We start from the raw sequence: 20059 nt of genomic DNA on the forward strand, positions 1-20059 counted from the left end.
AGCTTTTGTATTTTGCAATGCATCTTAGGCTGTGTGGAAGTTATAACATTATTAAAGTCGTTTGCGGCAGATTCGAAATTGCTACGGGAAGCAATCAGTGCCAATTTATTTTTCCAAGGAGCCCGTATAAAAGGAAACACGGGGAAACGTGTGCCAGGCAGCTGATGCACGGACAGCAGACAGCTGTCATTTTCCATCGTTGACTTCCATTCGGCATGTGTCACTTCTCTCTTGCCAGCAAAGATAAAAGGCCTAGCCTTCCAACTACCAGAGATTGCACGAGAAAGTTTCCCGCCACGACCAATTTATGAAAGCAATGCATATGTTTAATTTCCCGGAACTTCCCTTATTTTTGCTGCGCCACGGCCACCGTCAATGACACGTGCACGAGACGTCGTCAGTGACCGAGCTTGACAATAAAATGCCACCCACAGGGCTTCGGCGAGGGTATGTCCGCATTCAGTGGGGAGGAATGCATTTCCACCGGCGACAGACGGGAAAAGACGGACAGGAATAGCGCTCAGCTGTAGCCCTGAAGGATGCAGACAGGTGACAGCCTGACAGCAGAAACCCAGGGTTCTCTTTTAACAAATGATGTGCTTGTTGGCGCTGCGCGAAAAAAGGCGAAATGCCAGAAGAACACGGGACTAGGGCACACAAAGAAAAGCGAGAGTGTCTATCAAACACCGTGATGCATACTGGTTGACAGAAAGCAGACAGTAGGCCAACTTTAACGCCATTTGTCTCGCAGCGCGAGCCACCGTATATAATTTGTATAGACGTTTCGCTTTGGGATTATTTACGAGCGGGCCTTTAATTCCCGCTCCCGGAATTGTGGGACTCCAGTCATAACAATTCACGGATTGGAAACAAAGGGAATAATTTCGGACAACTTGTAATATAGGTCCTGTTCTGTGAAACACCCGGTAAATCCAGAGGCTTTTACACAGGGCTTTAAATGAGATGACAAAACTGGGGGGTCTATCAGAGGGGCGTTTCCGATGTAATTTAAGTGCGTGGCTTAAAAACACCTTAACTAAAAATCTGTGCCTAGCTTTCAGATATTTAATATAACAAGTAACACTACACATACAAGTCAGAACTATTGGCTTTGCCAATGGTTGTTAGTTGCATAAGATACAATTAGCAACAACTTTGGCTCGTTATATATAGTACTGAAAATGATTTCATTCTGAAATGGTGGGACTGTGAAAGAATTTAAACGAGTCTTTTTGAAGTTGTATCAAAAAGGCAGTGAAGAGTGGCAGTGCTGCAGAGTTAAGATTGTTTTTTCATCCTGAGAGTGAGGGCTGCAATGGAGAGCCCAATAGGGACCCGTCTCAGCACCTGCTTTTTAGAACTGCCGGTGCTGAGCACCGGCAGGACCCGGCCCACTTAAAGCCCTGTTTTACGCTCTCTTTAAAGTGTAGGGATCTGCGAATCATATGGCAAAGGTCCTGGTAATTCTGGTATTCTCGCTACTGCACAGTGCAGGTAAAAAAACGCGCAATGGGTGAAACTGGTGTCTCAAGTACAGTGTTCTTCATTTATCGTGACAGGAAAAACAAACATCAAATTGTGGAAAATGTAGAGGTGAATCCAAAACCATGATTTATCTACTACAGTACAATGACAAAAGAAATTCACAACGAAAAAATAGCCAGACAACATTTTATTACACTTGGTGTGTCTTCACGGAGGGGAACGCATGGTTAAAATAAAAGTACGGATAATAAGTATATGTGGTTGTGGACTTTGCACTTTCCCAAGGCACAGGATGAGTTAAAATGAGCACTGAAACGTTAGCAAAACTACATTTTGTGCCACAGACTACTGTGAAAGACCAGCTGGTGTGGATTTAAAAAAGAAACAGGTCAAAAGTTGACAGAAATCTTACCTCTCGCAGCGCTGTCCGGCGTAGCCCGGCGGACACTGGTCGCAGATAAATCCACGGCTTTGGTCAAGGTGGCAAATTGGACTAAAGCTGCGTCGTTGATGGGCGAGAACAGGACCGAGAAGTAAACAGAAAAACACAAACATTAGCCGCGTGCTCCCCATCCCTGTGCAGAAAGCATTACTGTGCAACATGGAGAGCGGACGCATGCTCGCGCGCTCCCAGGCCCGCACAGGCACACACTAAAGGTTTAGATCTGGGCGCAACCACTCCCTGGCGGGGGCAGCTTTGCTATTTCTGCCGACACTGGATCTAGAGGCGTGAATGGCAGCATCCCAATGTCACGTTGTTATGGACGTATTTGCCCTGTTGCTGAGTTTCTATGACAGAGAAAAAGGACAAATGTTCAGCTGCGCGTCTGCAACAACAGAGAGGCTGGCACAGACACTGGCGGGAACTTATCTATAGCAAAGCCCCTTTTAAAATGAACATCAGGCCACAGCAGCGGTAGAAGTGTATTGAATAAAGTATGGGAACTGTGATGATGTGGGATGAGTGCGCATGCGGGCGGGTTCAAAGGTGTGGCTAAAAAACAAAATATTCTGCAACTTTTTGGGTGTTTCACCTTCAGGTAACTACACACAAAATAACGCACAGCTTAAATGGAAAACAGATGCAAGTTAAGTTAATCAGCGAAAAATCAACTGTTGTGCATTAGGAAACCTATAATAGTGCACATGCAGAGGTCTGAGTAATCAGAGGGCAACTGAATTGAACTCTGGTGGGTGCAGTAGCAGTAGCGGCCCGTGAAGGGAGTGCCACGGGGCGGTAGGGCGGGGCGTGGGAGGGGCAGGGTGGGGGGTAGTAAACTCCATCTCACGGCCGACCGGAGTAATGTAAGTAAATAAATAAATAAAAAGAATTTCATTGTGTGCGCTGAAATGCATTAGGCGTTTCAGCACGCGCAATGAAATTCGTTTTATTTATTTACTTACACTACTGCGGTCGGCCATGAGCCAGAGTTTGCTACCCCCCACCCTGCCCCTCCCCCGCCTCACCACCCCACGGCACTCCCTCCACGGGCCGCTACTGTGCAGTGGAGAATAGTGACTTGTGTATGTTTAGTGCTACAAGGTCCCAGTCCAGGACATAAAGATATGCTGCTATAAAATGCACACAAAGGTTTACGATAAAAAAAGGACTTCCAAAATATAGATTTTAGTAATACCCAGGCTTTGCGTAGTGCAATTATTTTTATAACTGTTCTTTAAAAGCACACACTTCACAGCTCAGCTGGTAACTTCCTTGTGATACCACTCAAAAATAATAAAACGGTGACATCAGAAAGCTTTAAGTGACTCCATCATTTAAAACCAATACCGTCTTCCAAGCACCCTTTCTCATTTGCAGAATTACAATCCGTGCATATTTACATTTCTTTCAAGAAAGCAGGCACCCTGACAAGAAGGCTTGTTTAGCTGTCTGCACCTCCCTCGGTTTCACAGAACAGGAGAGTCCCTGCCTTACACTTCCGCTGAAGCATTTCAGCCCTCGTAATTTTTTTAAAACTTGTTTTTATTGGCCTTGGCAATATTAACAGTACAACAACAGTGGGGCGTGGTCTCGGCGCCGCGGAAAATGGCGGCCTGACCTTCGCGCTCCGACTCACCGGGACACATCTGGAGCTGCGAATGCGTCTTTCCGCATTCTTTTCAAGCGGAATGAACTGAAATCAACGTCAGAGCATGCCGTGAGTCGTATGAAGGGTTTCTGACAGTAAGTCGCGTCGCGCATCTCTCAGGTTTTTTTTCTCTTCACCCACGACTTTTCTCCTCATGCGGCCGCCATTTTGAGGCTGCCTTTGTTGCTGCATATTAACCCTGTGTGGTATATGCAGCAGGTACAACCCTCTCTCTTTTTTTTTTATGAATATGGACATGTTATTGCCTGCAGGGTGGCTCTCCTTGGGACAACATTAATACAGTAAGGCTCTTTTTTTCTAACCAGCAAGTTTTCCTCAAGATTTTATCGGCGCTGCTTCATTGGCCTCTTTTTGGACACCTAACATGTTGTAAGGTCTGCTCATGTCTCCTGCCTTCCAACAATAGTACCTTGATAGTGGTAATTTCCTCTTTTTGACAAACCTTTCAGAGTTATTTTGACGTTTTGAATGCGGCTTGGTCATCGTTACTTTCCTGCACCTGTTGGAGCTCTGTTTCAAGCTTGCTGTGGTTTGCTGTTCTTTTTTTTTTTTGACGTCTTTTGACGATTCCTTGTTAACACAAGCTCCTTTTTGACTGTTCTGTCCTCCGCATATGGGCAGGTTACGCAAGCCACAGTTTGTTTTTGTTCCTAGATCTTCCTGCACAAAGCTACCTCCGCAGTCTTTGACTTCTACATCCACTACCACTACGGCGACTCCCACTTCTATCGCAGGTATGGCTGGAGTGTCTTCTGTTCGCTCACAAGCATGGCAATCGTCGTCTCCGAAATTGTCTCCTCCTACTTCCACCTCTAAAAGGCTGAAACAGGATCCTCCATCTCCTGATAAGTCATCCCCTGCTATCTCTCTGGAGCTTTTATTGGAGGAAATCCGTGCTTTACGTCCATTTGTGGAAGAAACAAACAGTAAGATGCAATTTTGGGGGATGAAAAATGGTCTTCAATGGAGAACAGAGTTTCTACAATGGAGCAACAATTGTCGTCAATCCAGGATGACTCTCAAAGACTTACCTCTCTTGAAAGAGAGGTTCGCAAGATTCAACAACACACAGAGGATTTGGAAAATCGCAACAGAGGAAATAATTTACGTATTTATGGCTTGCCGGAATCTTTGGAAGGAGAAGACCCTGTCGCCTTTTTCTCTTCCTTTCTGCCAAAATTGTTAGAGATGCCTCCCTCAACAATGCTGAACATTCAGCGAGCCCATAGACTTGGCCCACGTCCTTCACTTTCTTCATCCTCGGTCAAACCCCGGGGAGTCATTATCCTCTTCCTGAAATTCACTGACCTGCTCTCTGTTCTTTCTGCTGCTAGAACCAAATGACAAATTTCTTGGCTAGGCCAGAGAGTATTTCTTTCTCAGGATGTCTCTAACGCTACAGCTGCCAGACGTAAAGAATTCCTCAATCTTCGCCCTCCTCTTCGATCAATGGGTGCTCGCTATGGTCTCTTTCACCCCTGCATCTTTAAAGTTACTTTTCAAAATCGTACCTTGCCCTTTGAAGATCCTGCAGAGCTCAAGAAATTTATCCATTCCCACTCCTCGGCCAACATGGATACCACTGCTCCTACTACAGGATGAGGTGTTCTACCCATGCTATCAGGACCTGACATGTTACAGCAATGTTATTATATGAATTATTTTTCTCATTGTTTATATTTATTACCTGTTCAACCTTTTCAGTCTGTTATTTGGTCTGACTGTCTATATTTCTATTTCTGCTATTTTCTCTAGTTACAGTATGTGTACCTCGTTTAATTTTTTATATCTGCGTCTCTTTCTCATATGTTACATTGGTTACCCTTCTTCTCTTACTGCTTCACATGTCTTATTAATTTAATTTATCTTTTTATGTATTTTTTTACCTTCTCCACTTTTATTCTTCAATTCTAATTGCCATTTTTATAGTTCATATTTATTGTTAGTGTTCTCAGTTCGCCTTGATATATTTTCCATCCCTTCTTTACTATATATTTTCTCCTTTTTTTTTTTTTCTTTTTCCTCTTTATCTTTCTTCTCTTTATGCTTTTTTACCTCCCCTTTTTATCTTCATGCAGGTTTGTTCTGTTCAGCATATATATGTTCATCCGTATCCACTGTCTTATGTGTTCTGGTGTGGTTTGGACTCCCTGGTTCGGACGTTCCGTCTCCCGTTCGTCACCATTGCCCCAGTTCTCTCTTGTTCCCGTTCCCCTCAGGTATGTTCTTTTCAGTCGTCCTTCCTGGATATGTACTGTCTTTTCTTATTTTTCTCTTTTGTCTCCTTTCCTCCTCCTTTGTTTCCTAGTTTTCATCCCCTATTCTATATCTATTTCTTCTTTCATTTTTCTGTTAATGCATATTTGATTCTATATAATGCTTTATTACTCTTACATTCAGAGTTATTTCTTGGAATGTGAAAGGTTTTAATAATCCTATTAAGAGACAGAGAATCCTTTCACACCTTGCCTCTTATAACCCAGAGTTAGTACTTTTACAAGAAACCCACCTCACTGAAACTGAAGCGTTAAAATTAAAAAGAGGTTGGGTGGGTACAATTATTTTCCCCTTCTATTGAGAACAAAAATGGTGTCGCTACTCTATGTCATAAGAAATTGAACTGTAAAATCTTATCTCAAGAAGTTGATAATGAAGGTAGATGGTTACTAGTTAAATTATTAATTAATAATGTTCCTCTAACCGTTTTTAATGTTTATGGTCCTACTCACCCTGACTGCTCATTTTGGCCTGTTGTCACGAATAAATGTGTCCAGTTTCAGGATGAATTTTTCATATTAGGAGGCGATTGCAACCAAGTTATAGACCCATTCCTTTATCGTCAATCTCAAGTCCGTTTTACTCCCACTAAGACTCACAAGCATTTTCTCGACACTGTTTCTCAAACACATCTCATTGACTCTTGGATACTCTCCCACCCTGATTCTTTGGACATCTCTTTTTTATCTCCTCCCCACGCTTCTCTTTCCCGCTTGGACTATATCTTTCTTTCTCAACCCTTATCCCAAAACCTCATCTCTTCCTCTAAAGAACCTATTGTTATTTCTGACCATGCCCCAATAGTAACCGATCTCGATTTGCTCCCTCCACATCCTAGGTCATCTCGCTGGCGTTTCAATAATTCTCTCCTCTTAGATCCTCTCTTCTCCTCTTCCTTTTGTGCATTTGCAACTGAATTCTTTGACCTTAATTGTACACCCATCTCCTCTCCACATATCCTATGGGACTCTTTTAAAGCTACTGCAAGAGGTTTTATCATTGACTTTGTCTCAAAAAAGAAGAAACGCTTTCTTCAGCAACGTAAAACCACCTTGGCACATATTAAACTTTTAGAACACAAGTTTTACACCTCCCCGAAACATTCTGTTCTTCCAGAACTCATTCGAGCTAAACTTGCTTTCAATAAAACTACTACTTATAATGCGTCATCCGTACTTTTGCGTAGTAGTGCTTGCTACTATGGGGGTCGTAACAAAGCAGGGAAGCTTCTGGCTAACTATCTTAAAACACGTAAGGATCGCACTCTTATAGATGCTATATTTTCCTCCAATGACTCTCTTTTACACAAAGATCAAGAAATACTTAATGAATTCAAACTCTTCTATCAAAATCTTTACACCCCTGAATCTCCTCCTTCTTCATCTAGCATTCAGGACTATCTTGAGAAAATCCCCCCACCTTCTACATCCCATTTTAATCTTCTTGCTCTTGAATCAGACTTGTCCCTTATTGAGCTATCCAACGCTCTAAATTCTCTCACTAAAGAGAAAACTCCTGGTCCGGATGGCTTTTCTGTTGAATTTTATCTACATTTTTCAGATTTTTTACTGCCAAAACATTTAACACTTTTTCGTTCCTTTTTCTTAGCTAGTAAAACCTTTCAGGAGGCAACAATTTGTTTGATTCATAAAGTAGGTTGTGATCCTAGATATTGCAAGAATTATCGACCAATATCTTTGGTAAATGTTGATTATAAGGTGTTTGCTAAACTGCTTGCTCTGCGTCTAGATCCCCTCATGCCACATCTTATTGGGAAAGAACAGTGTGGGTTTGTCAAAGGAAGGCACATTTCTGATAATTCTCGACTTTTTCTTAATGTCCTAAACAAACTCCCCTCTATTTCTACTTCTCTAGCGGCTATATCAGTGGATGCTGAGAAGGCTTTTGACAGAGTGGACTGGTCCTTCCTATTTGCCTCGCTACGGTGGTATGGGTTTGGTCCCAAAATTATTTCACTTATCTCTCTTTTGTATTCTGCCCCCAGGGCCGCAGTTTTAGTTAATGGTTCTGTTTCATCCTATTTCCCTCTTCAACGCGGAGTTCGTCAAGGATGTCCTTTATCCCCCCTTCTTTTTGTCCTGGCTCTTGAACCCTTTTTGTCCTCTATCCGCCAACAATGACTCCATTTCTGGTTTTCCCTTTGGGGATCAGCAACTTAAATTGTCTACATATGCGGATGATATCCTTTTATTTATTTCTGAACCTGACACCTCTGTTTCTCCTTTGCTTCATGAATTTGACTCATTTTCCAAGGTCTCTCGTTACAAGATTAATTCGGACAAAACAGAAATCCTTCCCCTTACTAAATTCTGTCTTCCACATTCTTTTTCTTCCACCGGTTTTGCTTGGAGTGAATCAAACATGAAATATTTAGGTGTATGGTTTTCTAATTCTATTGCTTCCTAGATTAAGTTAAATATGACTGCTGTTCTGTCCTGTATTGATAAATTACTCTCTTCCTGGAACCCCCTTTTTCTTTCTTGGTGGGGTCGCTTGGACTCAATTAAAATGATGATTGCCCCTATTTTAATTTATATACTCTCTATGCTCCCTATCCACATTTCTGCCATGTATATGAAACGTATTGATTCTTGTCTTTCTAAATTTCTTTGGAAGAATAAAAAAGCTAGAATTGCTCTTTCTTCTCTTCGTAAGTCCAAGACTAATGGTGGTGTGAATTTTCCAGATTTCCGCCTTTATCATAAATCCTTTTCTCTTCGTCAAGCCTCGAAATGGCTTGTATCTGAACATTCTCCCTTTACTCCTCTTTGGCTGTCCATTGAGCAAACCTTATTATCGCCATTCTCTCTCAAGGAAGTAATGGCTTTTTCTGTTAAAACTTCTCATACATCCTTCCCCCTGTTTAGACATACTTGTTCCCTTCTGAAACCTTTAGTTCTACCTACTACCCTTTCGCGTGATACTTTTTTGAACTCTCCTATTTGGCATAATTCCCTTATTCTCTTCAATAACAGACCCATTTTCTGGAGTTCTTGGAGGGCAAAGAACATTATTTGGGTTAGACACCTTTTTAATGGTCTTTCGCCATGTTCTTTTCCCGAATTTCAAGCCTTATTCCACTGTCCACGTTCCTTTTTACAGAGGTTTCTCTCTCTCAGGGCAGTTATTCTTGATGTATATTATTCTCTTCCCCCCTCATCTCCTAATGAAACCCAAGACTCGCTTCTCAAACTTCTCCTCTCCCTACCCAAAGCCTCTCTTATATATAAGTATTACTTAGCCCCCAATCCATATCGTGTTAAATCTAAATTGGAACTTGCCTGGGAGTCTGATCTAGGATGTGAATGGACTATCCACTTATGGGACAAACTTTGGTCCAGGTCTTTAAAAATCTCTCGCTCTGCTTCTCTTACTCAATCTATGTTTTTTCTCTACCATAGGCTTTATCTTACTCCTATCTCTATTGCCCGTTTTTCTCCTGATTCAGATTCTAACTGTTGGACCTGTGGCTCTTCTGGTGCTAACCTTATGCATCTTCTTTTTCTCTGTTCCTCGGTTTCCAATTTTTGGTCGTCTGTTTGGTCTTATATTTCTCGTATCTTTCATCTCTCTGTCTCTTATTCTATACCTTTACTGTTTACTGGTAGCCTCTCTGACTCTTTATCTATACCTTCTCATAACCATGGCCTTTTTGATCTCATGCTCTCTTTAGCCTTTCAGCACATTACACTTAATTGGAAATCTCTCAATAAGCTTTCTACGCAACACTGGTGGAATAGCCTTTGTCACTTCCATAGACTTGATGTTGCCTTCGCCTCCTCCTGTAAACCAACACTTAATAGAGTAATTTTTTGTTTACCTCTTACAACTTATTTAGACCAGGTTGTTTCTAAACATACCTCCTCCCTAAACTCCGAAAATGTTAAACCCCCCTGAACGCCTTTTCTCTGTTCTCTCTTCATATCATCTAGGATAACTTAATCTATATTGTTAATTAACTAATGGCTTGTTCACATTTCGCTGTGTTTTTTGAAAGTATTATGCATTCTTCTTTTTATAGCAATATATTAATATCCCCTCCCTTCCTTCCCCTAACCTTTTTCCCGTCCCCCTTTTCCTATAAAACCTTAAAATAGCTTTTATTTCTTATATTGTACTAGCCATGGTTCTTGTTATCATTATCCATCATCATTCAAATTGTTGCTGGTATTTTCTGCCTATTTTTCAGTTTTCTCAATAAAGCTTTTTAAACATAAAAAAACAGTACAACAACAGCATGGGAGGGGAAAGGAAATAGGGAAAGGTCCAGTAAGGGGAAGACAGGAGGGAGAGGAATCAAGGAACACGCCACAGTTACATAATCTTAATCAAAAAGGCATGTACAATAAGCTGCTCACAATGTCCAAAGAGAGCATTACACAAGGCACAGGCCTAGATGATAGGTGCGAGATAGAGAAGGTTTGAACTAGGGAGAATATGGACACAATGTAACCAGGGTTTTAGGAATGCACAGAAGGGCACGTGCAGCAAGGCATTAACAGTTGACACATACTACATTGCAATGTAACAAACAATACATTGAGGAATAGGACAATCACACATCTTCATTTGGCTGTATTCCATCCGTGTCTGTAACCACCACAGGGAAATTGGAGTCTCTAGTGTGAAGAAAGGCAGCCATTGGCTCCCATATATACCGGGGTCAGGAGCGCAGTGGCATGAGTTCCCAGAATGTAGACAATTGTTCTTAGCAATATGCCACATCATTCAACCACCCTTTGGAAGAGGGGACGGGCTTCCTACCCCAGTGTATGGCGACCCTACGCTTGGCCAGCAAAAGAAGCATAGTAATGAGGCAACAACAAGAGATGGGTGTGTATTTGAAGTAACCCGAGAGGCCTACTAAAGGAATGAAGGAAGGTGAGTGTCCAGTGATAATGGGGATGAACAGCGACCTCTATCAAGAAGGATGCTATCCCATCACTGCCAGGCAAGGTGGATAAAGGAAACAGTGGGAAAATTGCACCGCAGACAGCATAGAACGGAAACCAACCCCATTAAAAAAAGCTCCAGTGGGGCGCAATATAAACGTTGTAAGAATTTAAAATGGATGAGGTGGAGTCTATAGTTGGGGGAGAGCAGCTGCAGTTAACTGCAGCAGAAGGCCCATTGTGTGTCGATAGATCCAGAAGATGTCCTCCTGCCAAGCCACTCATGCCTTCGGAGATACAACTGGAGAGGGGTATTGCAAATTATTGTAAAGGTGAGTAGTCAGTTTGCAGGGAGATGGTGAAGTGAGGACGTCCTCGAGAGCTGAAAGGATTTCTGGCGGGTAAGGGAAGGTAGCATGCATGGTGCAACAGGTGGCTCGCAGTTGGTAATACAGAATGGTAGCAAGGACGGTAGGGAGTGGAGATGACGCGGCATCAAACACAGGGAAGAGATCCAAGAATAGTCTGATGCCCCGTTTGAGCACACAAGCTATAGTGCCCTTGTCTGAGACTGGGGTGAGCATGGGGTTGTTGGAGCATAACGAAGTGTCATCCCTGCTCTCTTCCGCAAGCCCTCCCAAGCCCAGTGCACACATTTGACAGTATTGATTTCAGCCTTTGAGCTTTGTATACTAGATACAATGCACAACTCTCAGAATTAACTGTCCCAGGACAGTTGCCTTTCCATACAAAGTAGGAAAACTGTTTTTCTTCAAAAAAATATGGGCATATCGTGCCTCTCAGATCCCGCCGGCTGTGACCACCAGGCATACACCTCAGAAGCAAAAAGTAACTTTAAAAAGGACAGACAGATTTGACAATGTGCATCTAAGAGTTTGTTAGGAGGAGTTGTTTTATCAATTTCTTTTGATTTTTTTCTTCTGTGTGAAATGTATTTTGTAGTTCCTCATGTGTTTGAACCTGTCAGTGCCTCTATTTCAGGTACTTTTTTCTGAGTCTTGATTGCTGATACCACATAAAATTGATGGACAGGAGTGCCTTAATCTATCTTAATTATTTGTAAATGTTTTGCGCACATTCAATTACACAATTTTTAATCCGTCTAGCATAGCGATGCATCATATGTAGGGGTCCCGTTTTTATGGTAATTATTTTTTTATCATTTCCGTCTGTATTTATCCATATTTGATTTTTGGTAATTTTATCTGTATTTATCTGCATTTTATTTTGTCGCAAGCAAAAAAAGATGCTGCAGCTAGTATTTTTTCACATTCAATTACATAGGCAATGTGGCTTTATTTTGATAGGTTTAGATAGATTTATGTAGGTTGGTAAATGGGTTACTGCTTTTAAAAAATTGATCCTTTTGTTACTTGCAGTTGGGATGAATAGTGCTGTGGTGCTATAAAGAAATAAAACAAAATAGTGGCATTTACATTGTTATTTATGTAAATACTGGGAGAGACCAACACATCTAACATTCCTACAGTGCATGCATATCTCTTGGATTCAAGGTCTGAACAAAATCAAAAGCATGCGTCTCTTAAGTACCTGTGAAGTGAAAAGCTGTGCATTTGTTTTCCCTCAATTGTCTTTAGGTGTTCATCTCCACCCTCTCCCCCCCCCCCCCCCATAGCTCCCAGCCACCATACTTAAACAAAAGGAGGCCTGACGGTCCCTTAATGTCGACCTTTGTTATGGGCTCATCTCAAATCCAAAAAGCCCTCTCTCTGTCTACATTTGGACAGGCTTCTCTTCTCCTGACAGACAGCAGCAACTTTAAACATATTTAATCAGCATTTTTCAGTTTCTATTTATAAGTGAAAGTATTTTTCAGTCTGTATTCATATGCAAAAATCTGTTTAAATGGAAAACAGAGAGCCTTAATGATATGAAAAAACTTTGGCCCTGGTACATAAAGGGTCAGTCCAAGTCAAAGAGAGTTTTGGCTTGTTATAAATGGGATTCCTGGTTGGCTGAAGTATGCACCTAGGCCAGGCTAGACTGGAGGTGCAGAGAAATGTCAACTTTCTTAAAGTGGCTTTTCTAAAACAGTAATGTGAAATCCAACTTCACCAGTAATGAGGATCTATCATTAACATTCCAATCATATGAAACATGAAAAAGCTACTACTCTCTGTTCAGGAATTACAGCTTAAACGTGTATTAATGATTTCCCAATCCTAGCCTATGAGAGGAGTAGGTCCCATAGTAGTGAAAAACCAAATAGGCTGTTTGTCACTACCAGGGCATGTAAAACATAAAAGGGACATGTCCTACCTTTTACTTACATAGCACCCTGCCCTTAGGGGTTCTTAGGGCCTACCTTAGTGGGGACTTATATGTAATAAAAGGGGAGTTTAAGGCTTGGCAAGTAGTGTTAAATGGCAAGTCAAGGTGGCAGTAAAGTGCACACAAAGGCCTTGCAGTGGCAGGCCTGAAACAGGTTTGGAAGGTTATTTCTATGGGTGGCACAATCAGTGCTGCAGCCCACTAGTAGCATTCGAAGTACAGGCAATGTGTATATAGTATACCACTTTACAAGGGACTTACTAGTACAACAAATCTACTAATAGGGTATACACCAATGTCATTATGTTTAGGGGAGAAGCACATGCAATTTAGCACTGGCTAGCAGTGGTAAAGTGCTCATAGTCCTAAGGCAAACAAAAAGAATCAACAAAACATGGAGCTGAAAAGCACAAAGTCTGGTGGAAGACCACCCGAAGGATGCCAAGTCTAACAGGCCCTCTATTTGTAGGTGGTCTAGGGAAGTATTGAGGGGCACCAAAATTTATGACTCCTGTACTTTCTTTTTTTACCAGCATGGACTGTTGATTTTTTAAAGCAATATGGCATAAATAACCTGCTCAACTTGCATATTCACACTTTGCCAGTGAGCCTAACATCCTGCAGAGAGTAACCAAGGGCCAGATGGTGCATGTAGGAAAACAATGTACACGTAAGTTGGTGAAGAGGACGCCAAGGGTTCTCAAGTAACACTAACAAAATATTCGAATACTTTTTAAGTATGCCAGGAAAGGAGCCCTGTGGTTCATACTTCCCAGGAAAACATTGAAAAAACTATCAGATCCCATTCAGGTAGCCAGACGTAGACAGGGGCTACTGGGCCTCAACTTTAGAGGTTAAGGTGCTTTGCCACTGGGTTTCATGGGGCACATCATAATATGGCTCTGCAAAAGATAATTTCTGAACTTGACCCCCTGGGTAGTGAGTGCAAGCAATCACTGGCTCCTCAGGGAAGTAAGGTGGGAGTGCTCGAGCTCAGAGCTCAACATTCAACTAACATATCTAATATAGTGAATGTTCAGCCTAGTGCTTAACCTTGGAAGAAAAAAAGTACTTTAATCACAAAGTTATGCTAAATTCTACACACTTCGTTAATCACACTGGGCGCTGTTTCTTGTAGGTGCTTCCACCACCTCGCTCCCCCTTTCTACTACTCCCAGGCTTTTTCCCCTAGTTATGGGTTCCCACTATCCCCTTAGGAGATTTCAAGAAAAGCATGAATCAGGCTCAGGTGCAGTTCAATCACCCACAGTTTGTAGTGTGCTCACTCTCAAGCCTTACTCATTCAGAGGATGAAAGAGTTCTCTCAAAATCTTTTCAGAGCTACCTTACTCTCCGGCAGCACTCCTGCACACTAGTGAGACCTGCAGCACACCAGAGCCCTTTAGTGTAGTTCCTCTGCGACAGGTGCAGGGCTGGGTTTAGCAGCGCACCCAAACAGCCTCTTCTTTACAGCATAGTGGCTAGAGTGGCTACTGCAGACGTTGGCCTGAGAATTGGCAGTCCTAAAAACGTTGCAGTCCTGATAGGACCATGAGCAGGGACAGTTCCAGGAGCATTCTCTCCACAATCAGTAATTATAGCTGATGTACAGGCTGACAGGATAGCCCTGAGTAGGCCTTAGCACTTCAGTAGAAAGAGCCTGCATAGGTCTTTAGCAATTTGATAGATGCAGTCCCAGACAGGCCTTTAGCAGATCAGTAGATGCAGCCCCACATGACCTCTGATGATCAGGAAATTGCAGTCCAGCCAGGGCCTTGAGCAAGCACGCAACCACAGGTCTGCTGTTCCTGTCAGGAACTGAACGGGGAGTCTGGAGTAGTCCTAAGACACTAGGGTCCTCCCAGATTATTGAGATTTAGTCTGCTTCTTCTGAGTACCCCACAGCCACCAGGGATGTGCTTGACTTTAATATTTCCTGGACAATCTCTAATTTTGTACGGCCAAACAGACTGCTTTCCTCTATTAGCAGGTTAGTAGGTTTCTAGGCAGTCCAGGGCAAGTGCATAACTTCTCCAGCAAGAAATTCAGACTTCAGGTGTTGTCCCCTCATCTTTTGAAGACTGGCGACATGGCAGACACCAGCCCTGGTTGCACAGCTGCCCTCCGAGCTCTCCTTTCCTTGGTCATAGAGACTGGAACCAAGCATTGTGATTTTGGTCCCTCTTGTATACACAACTTTTAGGCAGGAGATGTGGACCCACTGTCTTAAAATAGTTTGTAGTAGTTCTTCTTACAAGTGCCTTTGTAAGACAGAGCATGGTGTCTCCATTCTGGAGCAGCCAACAACAGAGGCATAAAGAGGTGTAATATTTATGTTGTAATTCCAACTGAATGAATACTAAGGGAAAGGCAAAAGGGCAGGCGCCACCTAATGGCTTCTTCACTTTTCACTACAGACTCTGCAGTTGCACACTCACCTTTACCATCCCGCAAATGGCAGTGCTCAAGAAGAGTAATCCTTTTCTAACCAAAAGGCCTCACAGACTAACTCAAGTAGCCTTGTTTCCACTCACCTCACTTAAGTGACTAGGGCTCCTCCCTCTAGCTGCTGGAAATGCTAGCAATACACTTCTATTGTCTATGAGTACAGTCCTCATCCTCCAAAATGGGTCCCACTGGCCTCCAGTGCTCTGGCTTACTCACACACCAGGCACATGCTACATACATACATACATACATACACACACACACACACACTGAATGTTTTGTGCAAGGAACTGGCCAAGTGCATGCAAGCAGAACTTTACATTAGTGGGCTGGCAGTCCTCCTCTTCAGTATTCCAGATCAAAAGATATGGTCACACTATTGATCCTTAAAACATGGTATGCTGCCACCTCAGATTCATGTACTAAACTCATGACAGGGACAGTAGTTGACTGTCACAATGGTGGTGTGCTCCATGCACCCATTCAGGTTACAGGACAAGTCCAGGACCTCTCATAGTGAGATACAGGCCTAGGTCTCTTTGCACATGACAAATTAGTTTGACGCCAGGACCAAAATAAAACCTCAGGATAGAAGATACATGTAGTTGGGTATTCAGGGCAGGAGAACAAATGATGCATTTACCATGCAGGGTACATTCCCATCACAACAGTTCCCAAAAACTGACCAAGGAGCTCTAAATATAACATAACATGCAACTAGGAGAATATGATTATGAAATTTCACCTGGCCTATCATTTTCAAAATGGATATACGAGCTTTCTTCACTTCTACATTCTACTTTGTTCCAATTTTTAAAACGATGGATTTAGGCCCAGATCTCTGTACTGGGGTGAATGTATGACATTGTTCTGCATTCTGTCCATCAACTGTTGTTTTTTCAATTTTTAAATCAGCCCCTTCCAAGTTGGTTCTTAGTCTTTTATTACAAATGAGAATCTTCTGGCAGGGGCTGGATGGAAAACTAATAATGTATACAAAGCTCACATTCACAAGCCATAAAAGCAGAGCTAGGCAGATCTTACAGGCTCATGCGTTAATCAAATCACTCGATTTACAGAATAAGACAACAGGTCTGTCTTATCACTTTTCACTACGCAGGCTTCAGACAGCAGAAGAGATAATATCATCAACAACAATATAGATGATGAAAGCTGCCATGGGTCTACTGCAATAACAGCCATAGCATAGCATCATGTGAAAAATAGCAACAAGCATCAGAGGAAAACTTTTAATATTTTAGGTAATTGCATAATTAGGCCACGATAATCTTTTCACAAGGGATAACAAAATTATTTCAAGAAATATATCAATTTGTCAAGCGTGAGCCCCATCATTTTAGGAACGCCATTATTTAGAGATGGCCACCATTTCAATAATGTCCACAATATTTCAAAGATTGACAGCATTATACTAGGCCATCGATATTTCAAAGATTTCCACAGATATACCAATATACCCACAACATATGAGCTAAGGCACCAACATAGTGCTACAATGCCATTCTAATGGTGGCATGTGCTCTAAATACACCATTCTGAACATAACACATTAATCCAGGACCAACAATATATATATAGAAGGGATACAAACCACAATGCTAAGATTGTTCACAACGTATCAATGATGAGTGACATTATGCCAGAGATAACAATTCCTACAATGTGTCAAGGTTGGGCAACTTTATGGCAGAGCCAGCACAGTTACAAGGACTGCAATGATGCCAAGAATGCCTGTATATATATATTTTTTTTTTCAGTCTTTATTTCGACATAAATGTCATAAAAGACAATTAAAACACATTTCATCATAAAATAGATAGAAAGAGAAAAACACGATACATCATCAAACACAGCATTGAAAACTGCATATTTAAGTTATACACAGAGAGCATATCACTAATACAGAGAACCGCAAGATTTGAGTACACTACGTAGTTAATTTTCATTCTCGCCCAATTAAAAAAATAAATATCTGTCTTCTATAAAAACATACTAAGATTTATATAATAAAAATAAGAATGCCACTATTATACTTGGGTGGCTTTTGGCGACTGGAGACCTTTCAATTTCCCAACTCTTATTATCCACATACATTAAAAAAAAATAGCTATATGTTAAACGATGGGGATCATTATGCTACTGCTATGCCAGGCTTTGGCATAATGATGCCAGGAATTACTAAAAAAGATGTCAATAATTGACAACATTTTGCCAATAAGAGCCACAATTATCATGAATGCCCACAATATTTCAAGTATAGGTACCATTAAACCTGAGTCACTGTGATGCCATAGGTAGCCATGTCTCTATGAAGAATGCCCACTATGCGTCAAGCATGGGCACCCTTACACAAAGGCCACTATTATGAGTGGGATAGACAGATTTATGTCAACAATGACCACACCTTGTCAGGGAAAGGAATGACTAGACCAGAGTAAAGCTCACCCCTGCACCTAGAGAGACACGCTCGCACATCTACTGACTCAGAAATACACAACTCTTTCTCTCTCTTCTTTCATGAGCCACCAAAATGTACCTCTATACACCCCTGTTGGACCAGATTACCTGGCATACTGGACGGTACCTCTCAAGCCCCCCAAGACCAGACTGTGCTGTATTTCACTATATCTACAGACATGCTGGTCTGAAACGGGGTATATTTCACCAGCATTTGTTGTGATATTCACCTGATGCAACTGCCTCCCCCTTATGTACAGTAACAAGAGTGTACTGCCTACCATTGTTATTTCTCTTTGCTTTTGTGTGAAAATAAACATTACATGAGTAAAGAAGAAATATACATACACACATAGATATGCATATTTGCAAAAAAGCAGGTTAAGAGCAGCCGTGGTCAGTAGTAGGAGTAGCTGCAGGGCGGTGACGTGGGGAGGGGGAGGGGCAGGGTGAGGGGTAGTAAACTATGGATTACGGAGGTTTACAGGTAAGTTAACATATACATTAATAAAACAAATTTCATAGCGTGCACTGCATCGATGCACTTCCCTTGCCCTTATACTTACCTCCTGAAATCAGCAGCACAGACGGGGGTTCTCCTCTGTCACCAACTCTGGTCCTGGATACCCTATGGCAGGAGTGCACAAGCAGAAGCTGTCACGAGTGATAACTTCCACTTGTCACTTTAATGTCCCTTCCTTATTTGCTCAAAATTGAGACCGACAGTCAGTCATAACGAATAAGTGGAGGAGGGAAGGGCCTGAGAGATGTATGTCTCTGCCTATATGTGAGCTGGTGCATATAGCTCTCTTTGCGGAGGTAAAGACGCTAGTTTGCTTAACATGCACAATGTATGTGGAACAGGAACTGCATCTATGCTGCCCCCAGCCACATTCAGTGCTCATGTTGGAGGCTTTCATTGGCTAAGCAGGTTACCAGAGCTCAGGTCCTCTTTTTCGCTAATGGCTACATATAAGTGGCAGATGATAATGGTAGACCCCAACAACCCTGTAAAGCACACATCTTTGTGTAGACCAATGAAGATCATTTTGTGATATTGTCATCAAAATGAAGTCGACATAATGACAAATATATGTAAGAAGCAAAGTTACAAACAACTTAACTTTCCAGTGGTTACAATTAATGCTAGGCTAGGCAGTAATGAATATGTCTGTATAGTTCAGAGAATTTGTAATACTTGTCGAAAAACGGCGAAATTCCCAGAATTAGCTCATAACTTGTGTAATATACCAGACGTTCCCTGGAGTTAGATATCCAGACCAGTGTGAACGAACATCAGGCTGCTGCGACTTGTGTTTCCTGGCTGTCACCTGCAAGGTACGAGAGAAACATGACAGCCGCCACTTGGCCGTTTTATCTCTTTCCCTGCTGTCCGACATCTCACCTGTTGGTTTCTATCTGTCGGAAGGGAGATGGAGCTTGGTGCCAAAAAACATGTCAAGAGTTGCGCGACCCTTGCCCTTTTTTAGACGCGTACGTCCTCCTTACGTTGCAGAGTAATCTTCAGTGCAAGTGACACACGGGTCTGAGCAGTGCTTTCTTTTGGCAGTTTAATAAAGCGCAAACTCTACACGAAGACGTTGGACCGCTTTACATGAACACCAGTTACATTTCTTTTACCCATCTTCTCTTGCTATTCCTTTTGCCACCATTCTCCATTTCGCTTTTTATTTCTCTCTCCTTTTCCATTTCGCTTTTTTTCAATTCCTCTTCTCTCTCCTTTTTGTGTACTTTCTCGGCCATTTCCCCTCTATCACTTTCTCTTCTTTCCACTCTTGCTTACTTTACCTCATGCTTCCTGGCCTCACTTCTTCCCACCCTATGCCTTTCTCTCTCCTAGTCTCATGTATTTCCCTCTCAATTTACTAATTCGGATATCAGTCCCTTTAAACCCAGTAAATGAATTTGGGAGTGGATTGTATGAGCGAGTGAAATAGCTGTGGGAGATGAGCACTTGCTGCTGTACGTTCAGTCCGGAGGTGCGTTATTGGAATTTCAGTTGACTCCACTTTT

General features: G+C 42.1%; 1 protein-coding gene across 6 annotated transcripts in view; it reads right to left on the reverse strand.

The window, feature by feature from the left end:
• LAMA2 (laminin subunit alpha 2) overlaps window positions 1-20059 on the reverse strand; it is a 3129796-nt gene that overhangs the window by 1442528 nt on the left and 1667209 nt on the right. For all 6 annotated transcript variants that reach the window (XM_085611831.1, XM_085611827.1, XM_085611830.1 and 3 more), the window contains one exon: window positions 1898-1984. In XM_085611831.1, coding sequence (XP_085467957.1) covers window positions 1898-1984 — 87 coding nt within the window. The remainder of the gene's footprint in view (window positions 1-1897; window positions 1985-20059) is intronic.

Source organism: Triturus cristatus, chromosome 6 (genome assembly GCF_964204655.1).
Source record: "Triturus cristatus chromosome 6, aTriCri1.1, whole genome shotgun sequence".
Taxonomy (NCBI): Eukaryota; Metazoa; Chordata; class Amphibia; order Caudata; family Salamandridae; genus Triturus; species Triturus cristatus.